Raw genomic sequence first — 12,635 nt, 5'->3', positions numbered from 1 at the left:
AACCCACCGTCTCTTGCCCGGCAGCGCAGCAAAGCTCTTTGCAGCCTTGCACTTCAGATTTGGCATGCAGCATCGCCCCCCGGTGGCTCTTCATGGGCAGGCTGGGTCGATGTTTCAGAGCCTTCAGTCCGAGACAAGTGGTGTTGCACCGCTTTAGGGGGCCACTGTGCTCGCCTCGACAAGGGTCATCATCTTTTTGCAAATCTCACAGCTCACTCAACGTTAAGAGTTGGATGATTTCCGTCTCTTTCTCCGCTTCCCATTTTTGTGATAGCCATGCTCCACTTTCTCCTTCTTCTAAGCTTCTTTCCTTGATAAATACCGTGACTTCAGTAGACATTTTCCCATCTTGCTTATAGGGGCAAGTGATACTGGCACTGGTTGGCTCTCTGGTTGAACTGTGGGGTTTGTCACAGGGATTGGATTGACCGCAGGACTGCTCGTGAAGGTTGTGGCACCTGCAGGGCCCATCAGAAGTGCTAGAGTAAACTAAACTCTAAACTAAACTGTCTGAACTGTTAGACCAACCACGGGACCCAATGCAGGGGTTGGAGCAGCTGTAAGACCCATGGCAGAAGTTGGAGCAGCTGCAGGGTGCATCGCAAGGGTTGGAGGAACTGCAGGGTCCATCACGGTAGTTGGAGCAACTGTAAGGCTTGTTGCAGGGGTTGGAGCGACTGTGATGTTAATTGTGAAAGTTGCAGCAACTGCGGGACCTGTAGCAGGAGTTGGAGAAGCCACAGGGTCTGCCGCAGGAGTTGCAGGGTCTATTGCATTGTTCTCACACCCAGAGCTATTCTCTTCCCCTTGGGGTTGCTGAATAGTGCTGAACAGAGCTCGGTAGGCGTGGGCCAGGCCCCAGCACGCTGCAGTGGTTTGTGCTTCCTTAGAATTGCCAGGGCGGCAGCAGATCTTTCCCGAATATTCCGCTAGTTTTTCAGGATTCTGCAGTTGCTCAAGGGTGAAGTTCCAAACCACTGCGAGTGCCCAGTGCCCTAGGCAACCTGCCCATACCATCCCGCACTCTCTGCCACTCATACCTATCCAGCCTCTCAGCAGATCTCTGGGTGATATTCTTAAAGAGTTATTTAATCCTGAACAAAACTTGAAACACGTTCACGACACGCAGCAATAGGAGAACGCTGGTTTGAACATCTCAGGCATATTAAAAATTCTCACGAGCTGTTGTAACTAGTCTAGGAGAAGAAGGAAAAGAGAAAGGCAGGCTGAGGAGCTGGTGGAAAACGTCCTCCCCTGTCTTCTCCATAGCCTGGCTCCCCGAGGAGACAAAACGAAGAGTGTAATTACTAATAGACTCCACAAGATGGTTTCTGAAGCCCAGAGATTATTGCAGTGCCGAGGACACACACCACAGTGGTTTCTCAGCTGCCAAGGGCATAGGACAGAGAGCCTGGGGTGAGGACAGAGGAGGCCTTGGTAGGGTGAGATCCCCTGCCAGCAGAGCTGAGGTCCTTGTCCCCTTGGCTGTGGTTAATGTCTTTCCCACGGACTACCAGGTTCCTTACAGCCCCAGGGTGTTCTTGTTTCCTCACTCCTGCACAGCGCATGTGAGGAGTCCTATCACCGTCCCACTCCCAGCAATGCACACCCCAGCAGAAAAAAAGATTTTTCCCCAGAAAAATCTCTGAGAGTGCTGCGAGGAAAAGAATTCCCTTTCCCAAGGAAAGGTCAGGGCATGGCAGCCCTCCTTGATGAAACATATCAAGGACTTTCAGGCTCATCTCCCCATTTATTTTCCAGCTGTGTTCAGCAGATCTGGCTTCCTGCTTCATGATCACACCCAAGGTCATGCACTTTGCTTGTTGTACATTATGTGCTCTCTTCAGCGATGGCCCCCAGTGGGTCCTGCTAACGCCTTGAGAAATTTGGCACTTGGCTTCTCGTTTCTACTTCTTCTGAGGCTTATTCAAACTTTCCGTATCTGCAGTTCTGGAACTTGGCACCAGAGAGCGTCGATATGCAAAACTTCCTAATGATCTAGGTCTCTGTGCATAATTTTCCCAAAGCCTTCAATTCTTTTGTGGTTATTAGAGAGATTTCTGACCTGTAGTCTCCAGTGTCCTAGGGACAAGGAGCCAGGGAGCAGCCCAGAGGGACTCGGGCTCTGGCAGCTCACCCAGCACACACCCGTGCAGAGTTTTTTCCCCCTCTTCTGGAATGTCCGCATTTGAAAGAAAAAGAAGACACTGTTGAAGCGGGAATTCAGAATGCTCTCTGCTTTGCTTTCCAGTGCCATCTCAACTGTGCTGGAAGGGGAGAGAGGAGCCTGCTGGGCACTGTGCCTCGAGGCTCTGCGAAGGAGGATGTGGACCTCCACCGGGAGGAGAAGCCTCCCTGCCAGCTTCAGGGCTGCCAGGAGCCTGCCCTGGGGCTGCACTGGCCAAACCAGGGGCTGGGCAGCTACCTCCTGCTGGCAACGGTCAGCACTTTCTTGCTTTATCTCTGAGAACACATCATCCACAGGCTCCTCATCCGTCAGCACCGACAGAACACAGCGGGGATGGCACGTGGCAGCCGACAGCACCCGGCCTGCTGTCCGTGCTCACCTATCTCTGTGCCAGCTCTGTCCTCTCAGGGTGCTGGGGTCTGTGCCCCCATTCCCAACCCTCTGCACGTCCCCTCACCTGCATGCTGACGGCCAGTTTTCTCAGCAGAAAGTCTCCAAATCTAGCGACAAGTCCTCGGATTTGCACGCTGTGCAGATGCTGCTCACAAACTGCATCTTCCGCTCCTCCCCCTGGCAGCCACAGAGGGAACCAGAGGGAGCACGAAGGTGAGATCCACGGCTGGCAGGACCCTGAGAATCGTGGAGTGCTGCGCAATGCCTGCAGGGCAGCAGCCTGGAGCAGACCTGGGGCACCGCAGCGGGGGCACTCTGTTGGTTTATGGGAAGCCAACAGAACAGTATAAAATCCTAAAGGAGTAAGCTGGGAGTCGTCTGGGTGCTGGGCTGCTTGCACAGAGCTGATGCTCCCCCTCCTGGCTGAGGCCTGCTTGCCAGCAGTGACTCTGGGGCTTTTCTCTGAGCGCAGAGCACGCTCATCCCCTCTGCAACTCACGCTTATCTGTGTTTCTTTTGTAGCTGCACCCGTCAGTAAGTAACTGCCCTGCATTTATTCTGCCGCTCGTGCAGGCTCGTTCTGCCCTGTCACGGGTGCCTTAATGAAGAGGAAAGGCAGCGAAGCCCTCACCCAGCGAGGCCGTGGACCGGTACGTCCCCAGCATCGCGTCCTGGCAGAGCGCTTGCTGCGCCCACTCCTCCCTGCTGAAATACACGGCCACCTCCACAAAGCTCGCAGGCTCCACGAGGCAAAGTGCTCCTCCTTGCTGGGAACAGCCAAGGCCCATGGAGGCAGCTCGCAGAGGGGAGAAACTCCAGTCCCAGTGGGTTCTCTGTCCCCAGTGCACAGATGCTGGCTGAGGGCATCTCGTTGTCCCCCTGCACTCCCACCTCTCGCCCCTTGCCCTCTCCTGGCTGCTTCCCCCAGCCCCTACCTGAGCTGGATGTGCTGCAGCCCTGTGCTGCTCTCCTGCAGGCTGCATCGACCGCAGGTGAAAGGCAGATGTTACACTGGAGCCTGCTGGGACAAGAGAAACGGCAGGGGAGGTGGGAGGGAATGCAGCAGCCCCTGTCCATGACAACTGTTGTAAGTGAGAAACGAGATCATTAGGGGCTGTAAAACAGTGATGGGGGGAAAGGTGTTATCTGCAGAATGCCAAGTTTGGAAATTACACATGAAGCAAAAGAGAACAGCAATAAACAGGAACAGGGAGCAGAAACTAAAGCAAAGGATTTTTTTTTTTTTTTTGGTAATATCCTGCACAAATTGATTTTGCTTGGGTTGTGTCAGCCACTCAGTACTATTCCACACACTAAGCATGGGGGCAGATGGGCATTCATCGTCTGGCATAACTACAGCAGCCAGGTACCCACCTCAAGACAGACATGAACTGCCCTCTCGCGAGGATCCCGCTGATGGCTTGTCCCTTCTGTCCTTGGTTGGGTGGCTCTGGCCCCCAGCAGCCTAGGATGTCTGAGGAGCTGGACCCCCTCTGGGACCTCAGTGCTGGCCAGGAGTGCCCTCCCTGTTCCTACATGTCCCCCCCACTGCCCTTGTCCCTCACCTGCTCCTCCCTGAACCGGCAAACCCTCCGGGACCCCTACCCAAACTGCAGTGAAGGAGGGGTTAAGGCCCCTGCTGGTGGTTATGCCTCCCCAGTGCTCAAAGTGCCACCGCTCCCAGTGCTCCCGGTGTCCTCTGTTGTCACCAGTACTCCTTTGGAACCCCCACAGCCCTCAGTGCCCTCCTGCCGCCCCTCCCCATGCTCCCAGTGTACAGCAGTACTCCCAGTGCTGTCAGGGTCTCCAAGATCACTCCCCCCCCCCCGTTCTCCCCCGTTGCACCCCTGTGCTCCCAAGGCACCAAATACTCCCAAGTAGCCCCTCGCTTCTCCCCAGTATCCCCAGTGTCTCCCAGGCCCCTGTTCTCCCTAGTGCATCCCAGGGTACCCCAGCGCACCATGGAGAGTGTGGTGGGGCTCAGACGTGTTGGTAGCACTGAGATGCACTGGAAGCACTGGAGACCTTTTGGCATACCGGGGGTACCTGAGAGGACTGCAGGCCCTGGGGGACACTAGAGAGCATCTGAAGGCAGTGGGGCAAACTGCGGGACGTTTGGAAGCACAGAGAGAGGAGGTGACTTGCAGTACTGCTACACTGGCAGCAGCTGGAAACACTCAGGGGTACTGGGAGCACTGGAGGGCAAAGGAGATCAAAGAGGTCGCTGCTCCCTGTGGTCACCCCCAGCTGCATCGTCCTCTTGCAGGGACACGCTCAGCTGAGCCTTGTAAGAGATGGAAGAACAGACAGTACCGACAGCATCCTCATCTCTGGGGAATCTTGGAGGTATGTTTAGGTCCAGGTGACGATGTGGGAGGAACATGGCAGGACGCCGGGGAGAGGGCTCGAGGTGCTTCTTGGCAGGGGGATTGCATTACCCACAACAAGCGGGAGCTGGGAGCAGGGATGCTCGGACGTCGGGGTCCCTTGCTGACGAGGGTGGCCTGATCTGGGTGGCATTTTCCACCATGAGAAACACTGCAGGCTCAGCCTCGGGGCCGTCGCTTGGGCAACGTCCCCTGGCCGTATCTGGAGAGATTAGATTTGCCAGATACCAACTGGTAACGGACATCTGGTAAAACCCGCCCTCGAAAGGGAATGACTGGGTGCCCCAGTGGTCCCTTGAGCAACTTGACCTCAGGCCTTGCAACACGCTAACTGCCCAGAACTGCAGATTTCCACCTGAAATAACCTGCAGGCTCCCCCTCCCCCGGTCCTGTCTTACCCCTATGGACGTTTGAGCCAAAAATTGTTCCAGCTTCTTGCAAAGGGCAACAAAGCTGATAAAAGGGCTGGAAGCAGTTTCACACTAGACATTTAGTGAAGGCTCCAGGAAGACCTTGTTACGGCCTTCCAGAACCTGAAGAGGCCTGCAGGAAAGCTGGGGGGGGGGTACTTTTTAGAAGGGCGTGTAGCGACAAGGACAAGGGGAAATGGTTTTAACTGGAAGTGGGTAGATTTATACTGGGTATTATGAAGAAATTTGTTACTGTGTGGGTGGTGAGACACTGGAACATGTTGTCCAAAGGGGTTGTGGATGCCCCCTCCATGGAGGCGTTCAAGGCTGGGCTGGATGGGGCTGTGAGCAACCTGTTCTAGAGGGAGGCATCTCTGCTTATAGCAGGGGGTTGGAACTAGGCAATCTTAAAGGTCCCTTCCAACCCAAACCATGCTATGATTCTATAATTCAGAAAAATGCCTTGACTGCAGTGGTGATCAGCACAGGAACAGGCTTTCTAGAGAGCTGGTTGATGCCTCGTGCATGTCAGTGGTCAAGAGGCATTTGGACAATGTCCTCAGTAACACGCTTTAACTTTTGGTTAGCCCCGAAGCGGTCAGACACTTGCACTTGAAACAGGACACACAGAGTTTGATTGACAGATGTCATTTATTGAAGAAGCGGGTGCCGGGGGTGCCTAGGCTCTGTGTGCTGGGTGTGCTGGTTGCTCACGTGCTGGGACTTCTGAGGGCGGGTGCTGGGTGTTGTGGGTGCTGAGCTCTTGGTGCTGAGGATGCTGAGTCCTGGGGATGTTTGGGTTTTGGATTCTGGGTCGTGAGGTGCTAGGTACTGGGGGTGCTCAGATGCTGGGTGCACGGAGTGCCGGAGGCGCTGAGTTCTGCGTACTGCGTGCGCTGAGCGCAAGGTGTGCTGATAGCTGGGTGCTAGAGGCTCTTAGTTCTGAGTGCTTATGTGTGCTAGGCGCTGAGGGTATCCTGGTGTTGGGAGTTGGGCATGCTGGTGTTCAGGTGCTAGGTGTGCCTGGGAGCTCAGATGGAGATGCTGTTCTCGACCTCCTGTGGGTTCATGTAATTGTATCTCAGCTCGGCCTTGTAGTTTCTCTCTTCAATGCGGTCGCGGATGTCTTCCAGCTCCCTTTGGAAAGCCCTGATGAGCCGCCGGGGTTCCGCCTCTGTGAAACGCTCCTCTGGATAATGTCCCAGGAGCCTCTAGAAGGAGAAAAGAACGGGGACTCTGTCAGGCCCAGGCACTTGGCGTGGTTGCCTGAAGCCAGCTGGCATCGGTCGGGCAACGGTCACCACCATCCTGGGCTTGAGAGTACCCAAGGTGGTGAGGAAGGCTCACAATGTCTTCCAGGCGGGAGCTGAGGAGGATGAGAGCCACCAGGATGTTGGCAGTGGTGTCAACTTCGGGGACAGTGTCCAGGAAGTGCTGGAGGAAGGCCTTGCCCTTCTCCTCTGGCGGCGGGTGGCGCATGGAGGATGGTGCGTTGGGTAGGAAGGCGCCCAAGTCGTACTGTGGGCAGAAAGTTTGCCGTCAGCGGAGGGGATGGGCGGAGTCATCCACCTGGCGTGGGGACAGGTTGGGTGAGGACATTGTCCTGAAGTGAGGTGGGGGCTCTCTGGCATGCGATGGGGATGTCCCTGTGGTGCAGGAGAGGGATGTCCTGCCAGTGTAAGCAGGGGACAGATGTTCCCCCCCCCGGCATGAAAGGAGGACCAGCCTCTCACAGAGAGGTGTCAGATGGGGACATTTCTTAAGGGCGTGAAGGCATTGGACGAGGTTGTCCCTTCAGTGCAGACTGAGGACAAACAGGGAACGCTGTCATGAAGAGAGGGTAGACACAGATGTCCTCCATGGCATCGGAAGGAGAATTTCCTCCGGAGTGCAAAGAGGACAGCAGGGAATAACTCTGCAGAACGGGGCAGATAGGAATTCTTCAAGTGCAGAAGCGCCCTGCCACGTTCCCTGTCCCTGTCCCACCTGTCCGTTGTTGACAGCTGCATGCTGCACTGAGCAAGTGAATACCACCATGGTGAGAAACTTGATGAGCTCCGCCACTGTCTTCAGCGAGGAGGGGATGCCTGAAGGGCAGGGGGCAAAGAGCTATCAGAGCCCCGTCCAAGGCACCCCCTTGGCCTTGGGGACACCTAGAATCCTCTTGGAGCCCACTGGGCTGCAGAATGGTACCTGAGGACGTCTGACCCAGGAAGCCATTGGTGAAGATATCCATCACCCAAGCCTGCAGCTCCACATCACTTTGCACCGCTGCATTGTCTTTATAGTAGAAAGCCACAATTCCGGAGACAAACCTGTCACGGGAAGAGAGACAGTGAGGCTACAGGATGTCCCCAGAGCCATCACTGGCTGTCGCTGAGTCCTCCACTCCACCTCTTGATGGCCTCCCAGAGGCTCATCCCATCATCCCGGTAGTGGTAGTTGGGGATATAGGAGACGCCACGGGCTTGTATGTCGTCGGGGAGGCAGAGTGATGTGTAGGTAACCTTCTCCAAGCCCCGTTGAAGAATCAGCACCAGTCCCTCGTGGGTAACCCCTGAGCCCTAGTGAGGAGAAGACACTTGGATGGTGAGCCCCCGATGATGGAGTGCTCACCATCGGGGGCTCAGGCAGAAGGTGTGATATTTTACAGCCCCACTGACGTCCCCAGGGCTCACCTTGTCGATGACACCGCCACGGTTAATGAGGATGGTCCGGGCCAACGTGTTGATGTGCAGAGTGAAGCGGAAGTGTGGGATGAGTAGCTGGAGAGAGGGAAATGGGTCGCCCTGACCAGAGAGCACCAGAGTAACCTGGGAACCTCGTGCCAGGTGCAGACCCAGCAGCGCCACATGGGATCGGGTGCTGCGGATGATGAAGCCTAAAGAGGACTTTGCCACAGCAAAGAGAAAGAGGGGAAATGGCTGCCCTGGAGGTCAGCACTGGCAGCTGGGGTCAGCGGGGCTCGGCCTGGGGCGGTTTGAGAAAGGAAAAGGGTACGGGGGGTTGAGAGGGACCGGCAATTTCCCAAGAAGTCAGAGATGATTGGGTGTGTGACAACTGCCGTGATGAGATCGGCCACAGGACTGGGCTGATGGGCGAGCTGGTGGCCTCGAAAGACCTCCCGGGTGTCTACCTTGAAGAATGGGTGACAGGTGGGCAGCTGGCGCAGGGTGGCGACGGCAAAGACCTCCCCGAAGAGGTGGGTCCGAAGAAGGTGGGTGATGACCTGGTGGCTGTAGAAGTCAGCGTTGCGCACCCAGGTCTTGGCCAGGAGCCAGTCCCACTCGTCGTCGCTGGGCAGGAAGATGGGGCTGGTGGGCCCGGGCGTCTGGCTGAGCTGTGGGACAAAACTGTACAGTAGGACCAGCCCCCCATGGGGGTGGGGCTGTCCCTCGGGTGGTGGCATGCATTGGGCATGGATGCCCCTACCTGGATAGCAATGGGGCGCAGGCTCCCATTGGCATCCTGGTGCAGCAGGCAGAGCGGGGCTGCCACGTACTGCTGCCGCCCGTGGATGGTGCCTGCTGGGATGCCCTGCAGCACCTCGTAGTCCACAATGAAGATGCGTCCCTCCTTCATTTCCTTGCTCAAGGTGGTACCCCCTCCCAGGGAGCCAGCCACCATCTCTTGCGTTACTGGGAATTTTTTTGGCAGTACTGTGCAATTCTGGATGACGATGGGGTTGTTGCCATTGAGGAACTGGTACCCAAAGAAGGTATCCTCTTGCCAGTGGCTTGCAACGTACTCAGGGACTAGGAGATGCCTTGAGGTCAGTGCCCCATCCCTGTTTGCTCCCGATTAGTCACGACTGTCGGGTTTGCGGGAACGAGGAAGACCCTCAGCTGGAAGAGGAAGAGGGGAGGGCAAGGCACGCACCTATGTCCCTGCCCTTTGTCCTGGAGAAAATGGTCCGCATCTCATCCAGGCTTCTCCAGGACCTGGGTCTGGCCAGGAAACCTGACAGGAGGTGTGTGGCTCCCCTGTGGGGCGCGAGAAGCCTCATTCCCTCATTCCCTCACCTGCCTGGAACCTAGACAGCGGCCAGGAAGGTGTCCACCTGCCACCATCACCCCAGGCCATTGCTCACTGGTAGATGAGGAGGCCCTTGAAGGATTTGGCTCGTGTGCAGGAGAACTGTGCGTTTGAGTCCAGGTCAAAGATGGAGTCCACGTTGAGGCAACGGGGCCATCCTTCAGCGTAACTCTTCCACCTGCACAGAGAGATGGGGACTCCAGCATCACCTCTCACCGTAACAGGGCACGCTCCATCCCCCTGTCTCCCCCAGTGCTCTCACTGGTAAGCCTCCTGCCGTGCCCTCAGTTCCTTGCGCCGGTGCTCCCTGAGAATCTCCAGGTCATCATCTGCCATTTTTTTCCCTAGTGGGAAGGAGAAGAGGAATCAAGGCTGGACCCTGTGTGGGGCTGGTGCTGCAGTCCAAAAATTGCAGTGAAAAGACACTGCTTTGGGGGGGTTGGGTGGAATGACAGCATCCCCCACCCCGAGCATCCTTTGCCACCTGGTGCAAAGACCTTGTGCTGACGGCTGCAGGACAGCAGTGTCCATTGTGCCATTTGGCAGAGACACCCAGCTCAAGGGGGTGAGACATAGCAGACTTGAGGGGGATTGGAAAAAAAAAGTTTCTATGCCAAAAACTCGGATTGCTTCAGAGTCTCCAGGACGTGTGGCAGCACCCGCCCTCTTTCTCCTCCATTATCACCACGTCACCAAAAGGGATCTGGGCTACTTGGGCAGAGCCAGGCTGAGCGATGCGTGACCCCACTGTCCTCTTCCACGCAAGCGCCCCAGCTACCATGGGAGGGCGGAGGTGAGATGAGTCCTACCTGAGCCCTCACGGAATTCCTGGGTAGTCTTCCCCTCCAGCCACTGGTAGCAGGGGAAGCGATAGGCTGTGCCATCGGGGGCTGTCACGTGCACCTCGTTGCAGAACCAGGCATCCTCCAGGAAGAGCCGTGACTTGGTCAGGCGGACTAGCACAATGGGACCCAGGTCCTGCTCGCACTTCACTGTCCGCTCCTTCACCTGGGGAGGGAGAGCAGTGATGGTTAGGGATGGGAGCATGTCTGTCCCAGCGTTTTGTCGGTCAGTACAGGCATTTCCCATTTGTGGCGTGAGGAACCAGAGCATCTTTCCAGGGATCCCCCCTCATCCATCCCTCCAGGACCACTTCCTCCCTCTTTCCCCTTTCCTCCGTCCCCCACGACCCATTTCCTCCACCTCTCCATCGTCCTTTTCCTCCGTTCTGCCCAAATCTCGGAGAAGACCCAGCTCTTCTCCCGTTCTCCCAAGCAAAACCTATGCTGAGACCCATTGGGGCAGCCTGTGCCGCCCCTCACGCTACAGAGACCCTCTCCCCATGCCTACCGTTCCTGGCCGGAACTTGTAGCTCATCATTGTCTCTGGGCTCTCGCCTCGACTCCCCACCAAGGTGATGTAGATGCTGTTTACGGTCCCAGCTTCAAGGACATCACCCGTCGCCACCTTCACCTTGTAAGTAGCCATGGGGTCCTGCAGCTGCAGCAGCCAGAAGCCCTTGCAGGGATGTTGCGTGCCTCTGAAGACGGCTGCTCCCTAACACTTTGTGGCCCACCCCCTCCCCGGTGCCGCATTTGTTTCCCGCTGCCCGTCTCACGTGGGGCACCCCGGGGTGAGCAGTGGGGTCACGGGTGGCCAGCCCCACAGCAGGGCGGAGCAGAAAGCAATCCATGCATCACTCAGGGGAGGAAATCCCACAGCGTTCAGGCTTTTCATTTGTCATTATTTTTTCAATATTAATGCTTTTATCCAAGTCCATCCTCCGCTTCCTCCCGCATTGTTTGCAAGGGAAGTAGGCAGCAAAGTGAAACGAATGCCCATAGGGATAAGACGGGACCGGGGGAGGGGGAGCCTGCAGGTTATTTCAGGTGGAAATCTGCAGTTCCGGGCAGTTAGCGTGTTGCAAGGCCTGAGGTCAGTTGCTCAAGGGACCACTGGGGCACCCAGTCATTCCCTTTCGAGGGCGGGTTTTACCAGATGTCCGTTACCAGTTGGTATCTGGCAAATCTAATCTCTCCAGATACGGCCAGGGGACGTTGCCCAAGTGGTGGCCCCGAGGCTGAGCCTGCAGTACAGGAGGGCTCAGCACCCACCTCCTTCTCCTGACCCTGCCTTGACTGTGCGCAAATCCTATCCCCCTGCACATGTGCACATGCCACGAGAACACAGGTGTTTCTCGTGGTGGAAAATGGCCATGTCCTAGCACCCTGGCACCGGGGTCCCCTTCCAGCTGCTGTGCGGTTCCATCCCTTGTGGCGAGCAGGACAGGGTGGGGACAATGCCACCCAGATCAGGCCACCCTCGTCAGCAAGGGACCCCGACGTCCGAGCATCCCTGCTCCCAGCTCCTGCTTGTTGTGGGTAATGCAATCCCCCTGCCAAGAAGCACCTCGAGCCCTCTCCCCGGAGTCCTGCCATGTTCCCCCTACATCGTCACCTAGACCTAAACGTACCTCCAAGATTCCCCAGCGATGGGGACGCTGTCGGTACTGTCTGTTGAATGGGGGGATAATTTGTTGTATATTGCTGGAATCCGTGGAGCGGTTGAGCATGAATAATGGGAAGGATGTGGGGCGCCTCAACCTGAATGGGCATAGAATATTGTAATAAGTTTCTGGAAGTAAAAGGGGGGAGGGCATTTGCAGTTAGCTGCCAGGAGGGGTCCCGGCAGGATTATCTAAGGGGTACGTGTCCGAACTTGTTTTCTTTCTTCTAGTGATAGGAACTGTGTTTGTCATTGTTGCTATCCTTGTCATTGTTAAGTGTTTTTGGTATAAAATTATTGCCTGTGGAATTCCATTTGTAACGTAAGCGCTCTCGTTGCTGGGGGATGTTGGTTATAGCTCTTGTCCAAGGAATTCGGTGTTCCCTTACCCTGGAGAAGTAGGCAGACTCCATTACCCAGCAACGGAGACTTTATAAGCAGCTGCTATATAGTGTGAATGCTGGGCATTGAATCCAAGGAGCGAGTGGTGTGAGTGTGAGACCTAGTTGTACTTGGATGTCTGTTGCACCCCGAAAAGGGTTGTAACCCTGTATTTGTTAATGGATGCTTGACCTGTAACGCTGCCCAAGAATTACAGTGGAATAGGAGAGACCTGTCTATCTGTTGGGGTTGTGGGCTGGGGTTTAAAGAGGAATACGTATTTGGTCCAACTGGTGTATGAGCTATAAGGCGTGGGCTGTTGGAAACAATAAGGAA

The 12,635-nt window shown here is 56.0% G+C and overlaps 2 protein-coding genes across 14 annotated transcripts in view; one reads left to right on the top strand and one right to left on the bottom strand.

The window, feature by feature from the left end:
• LOC110400847 (mas-related G-protein coupled receptor member H-like) overlaps positions 1-12,635 on the top strand; it is a 95,599-nt gene that overhangs the window by 34,217 nt on the left and 48,747 nt on the right. For 4 of the 13 annotated variants that reach the window (XM_021401164.1, XM_021401157.1, XM_021401138.1 and 1 more), the window contains one exon: positions 3,104-3,806. The exons of the other annotated variants lie outside the window; for them this stretch is intronic. The gene's annotated coding sequence lies outside the window, so the exon portion shown is untranslated. Of the gene's footprint in view, positions 1-3,103; positions 3,807-12,635 lie in introns of those variants that run through there. 13 annotated transcript variants of the gene reach the window in all.
• LOC110401191 (hydroperoxide isomerase ALOXE3-like) lies at positions 5,754-11,247 on the bottom strand. Its single transcript, XM_021402006.1, has 13 exons — positions 10,764-11,247; positions 10,223-10,421; positions 9,676-9,757; positions 9,469-9,591; positions 9,225-9,361; positions 8,811-9,181; positions 8,515-8,718; positions 8,057-8,143; positions 7,773-7,942; positions 7,572-7,693; positions 7,365-7,465; positions 6,726-6,896; positions 5,754-6,589 (listed from the first exon to the last, which is right to left on the bottom strand). Exons 1-13 carry the CDS (start codon positions 10,899-10,901, stop codon positions 6,410-6,412), a joined length of 2,085 nt encoding a protein of 694 aa, XP_021257681.1. The 5' UTR covers positions 10,902-11,247; the 3' UTR covers positions 5,754-6,409.

Source organism: Numida meleagris, chromosome 6 (genome assembly GCF_002078875.1).
Source record: "Numida meleagris isolate 19003 breed g44 Domestic line chromosome 6, NumMel1.0, whole genome shotgun sequence".
Taxonomy (NCBI): domain Eukaryota; kingdom Metazoa; phylum Chordata; class Aves; order Galliformes; family Numididae; genus Numida; species Numida meleagris.
The sequence above is the reverse complement of the archived record's forward strand: the minus strand, read 5'-3'. Positions and strand labels throughout refer to the sequence as shown.

Bases quoted from the DNA above. Each gene is read 5' to 3' on its own strand.
- LOC110401191 (XM_021402006.1), bottom strand. From the start codon at position 10,901: ATGGCTACTTACAAGGTGAAGGTGGCGACGGGTGATGTCCTTGAAGCT. The intron at 9,592-9,675 runs GTGAGAGCACTG...CTCTCTGTGCAG, and splicing joins GCACGGCAGGAGGCTTACCA to GTGGAAGAGTTACGCTGAAG. The intron at 9,362-9,468 runs GTGAGCAATGGC...CGCGCCCCACAG, and splicing joins AAGGGCCTCCTCATCTACCA to GGGAGCCACACACCTCCTGT.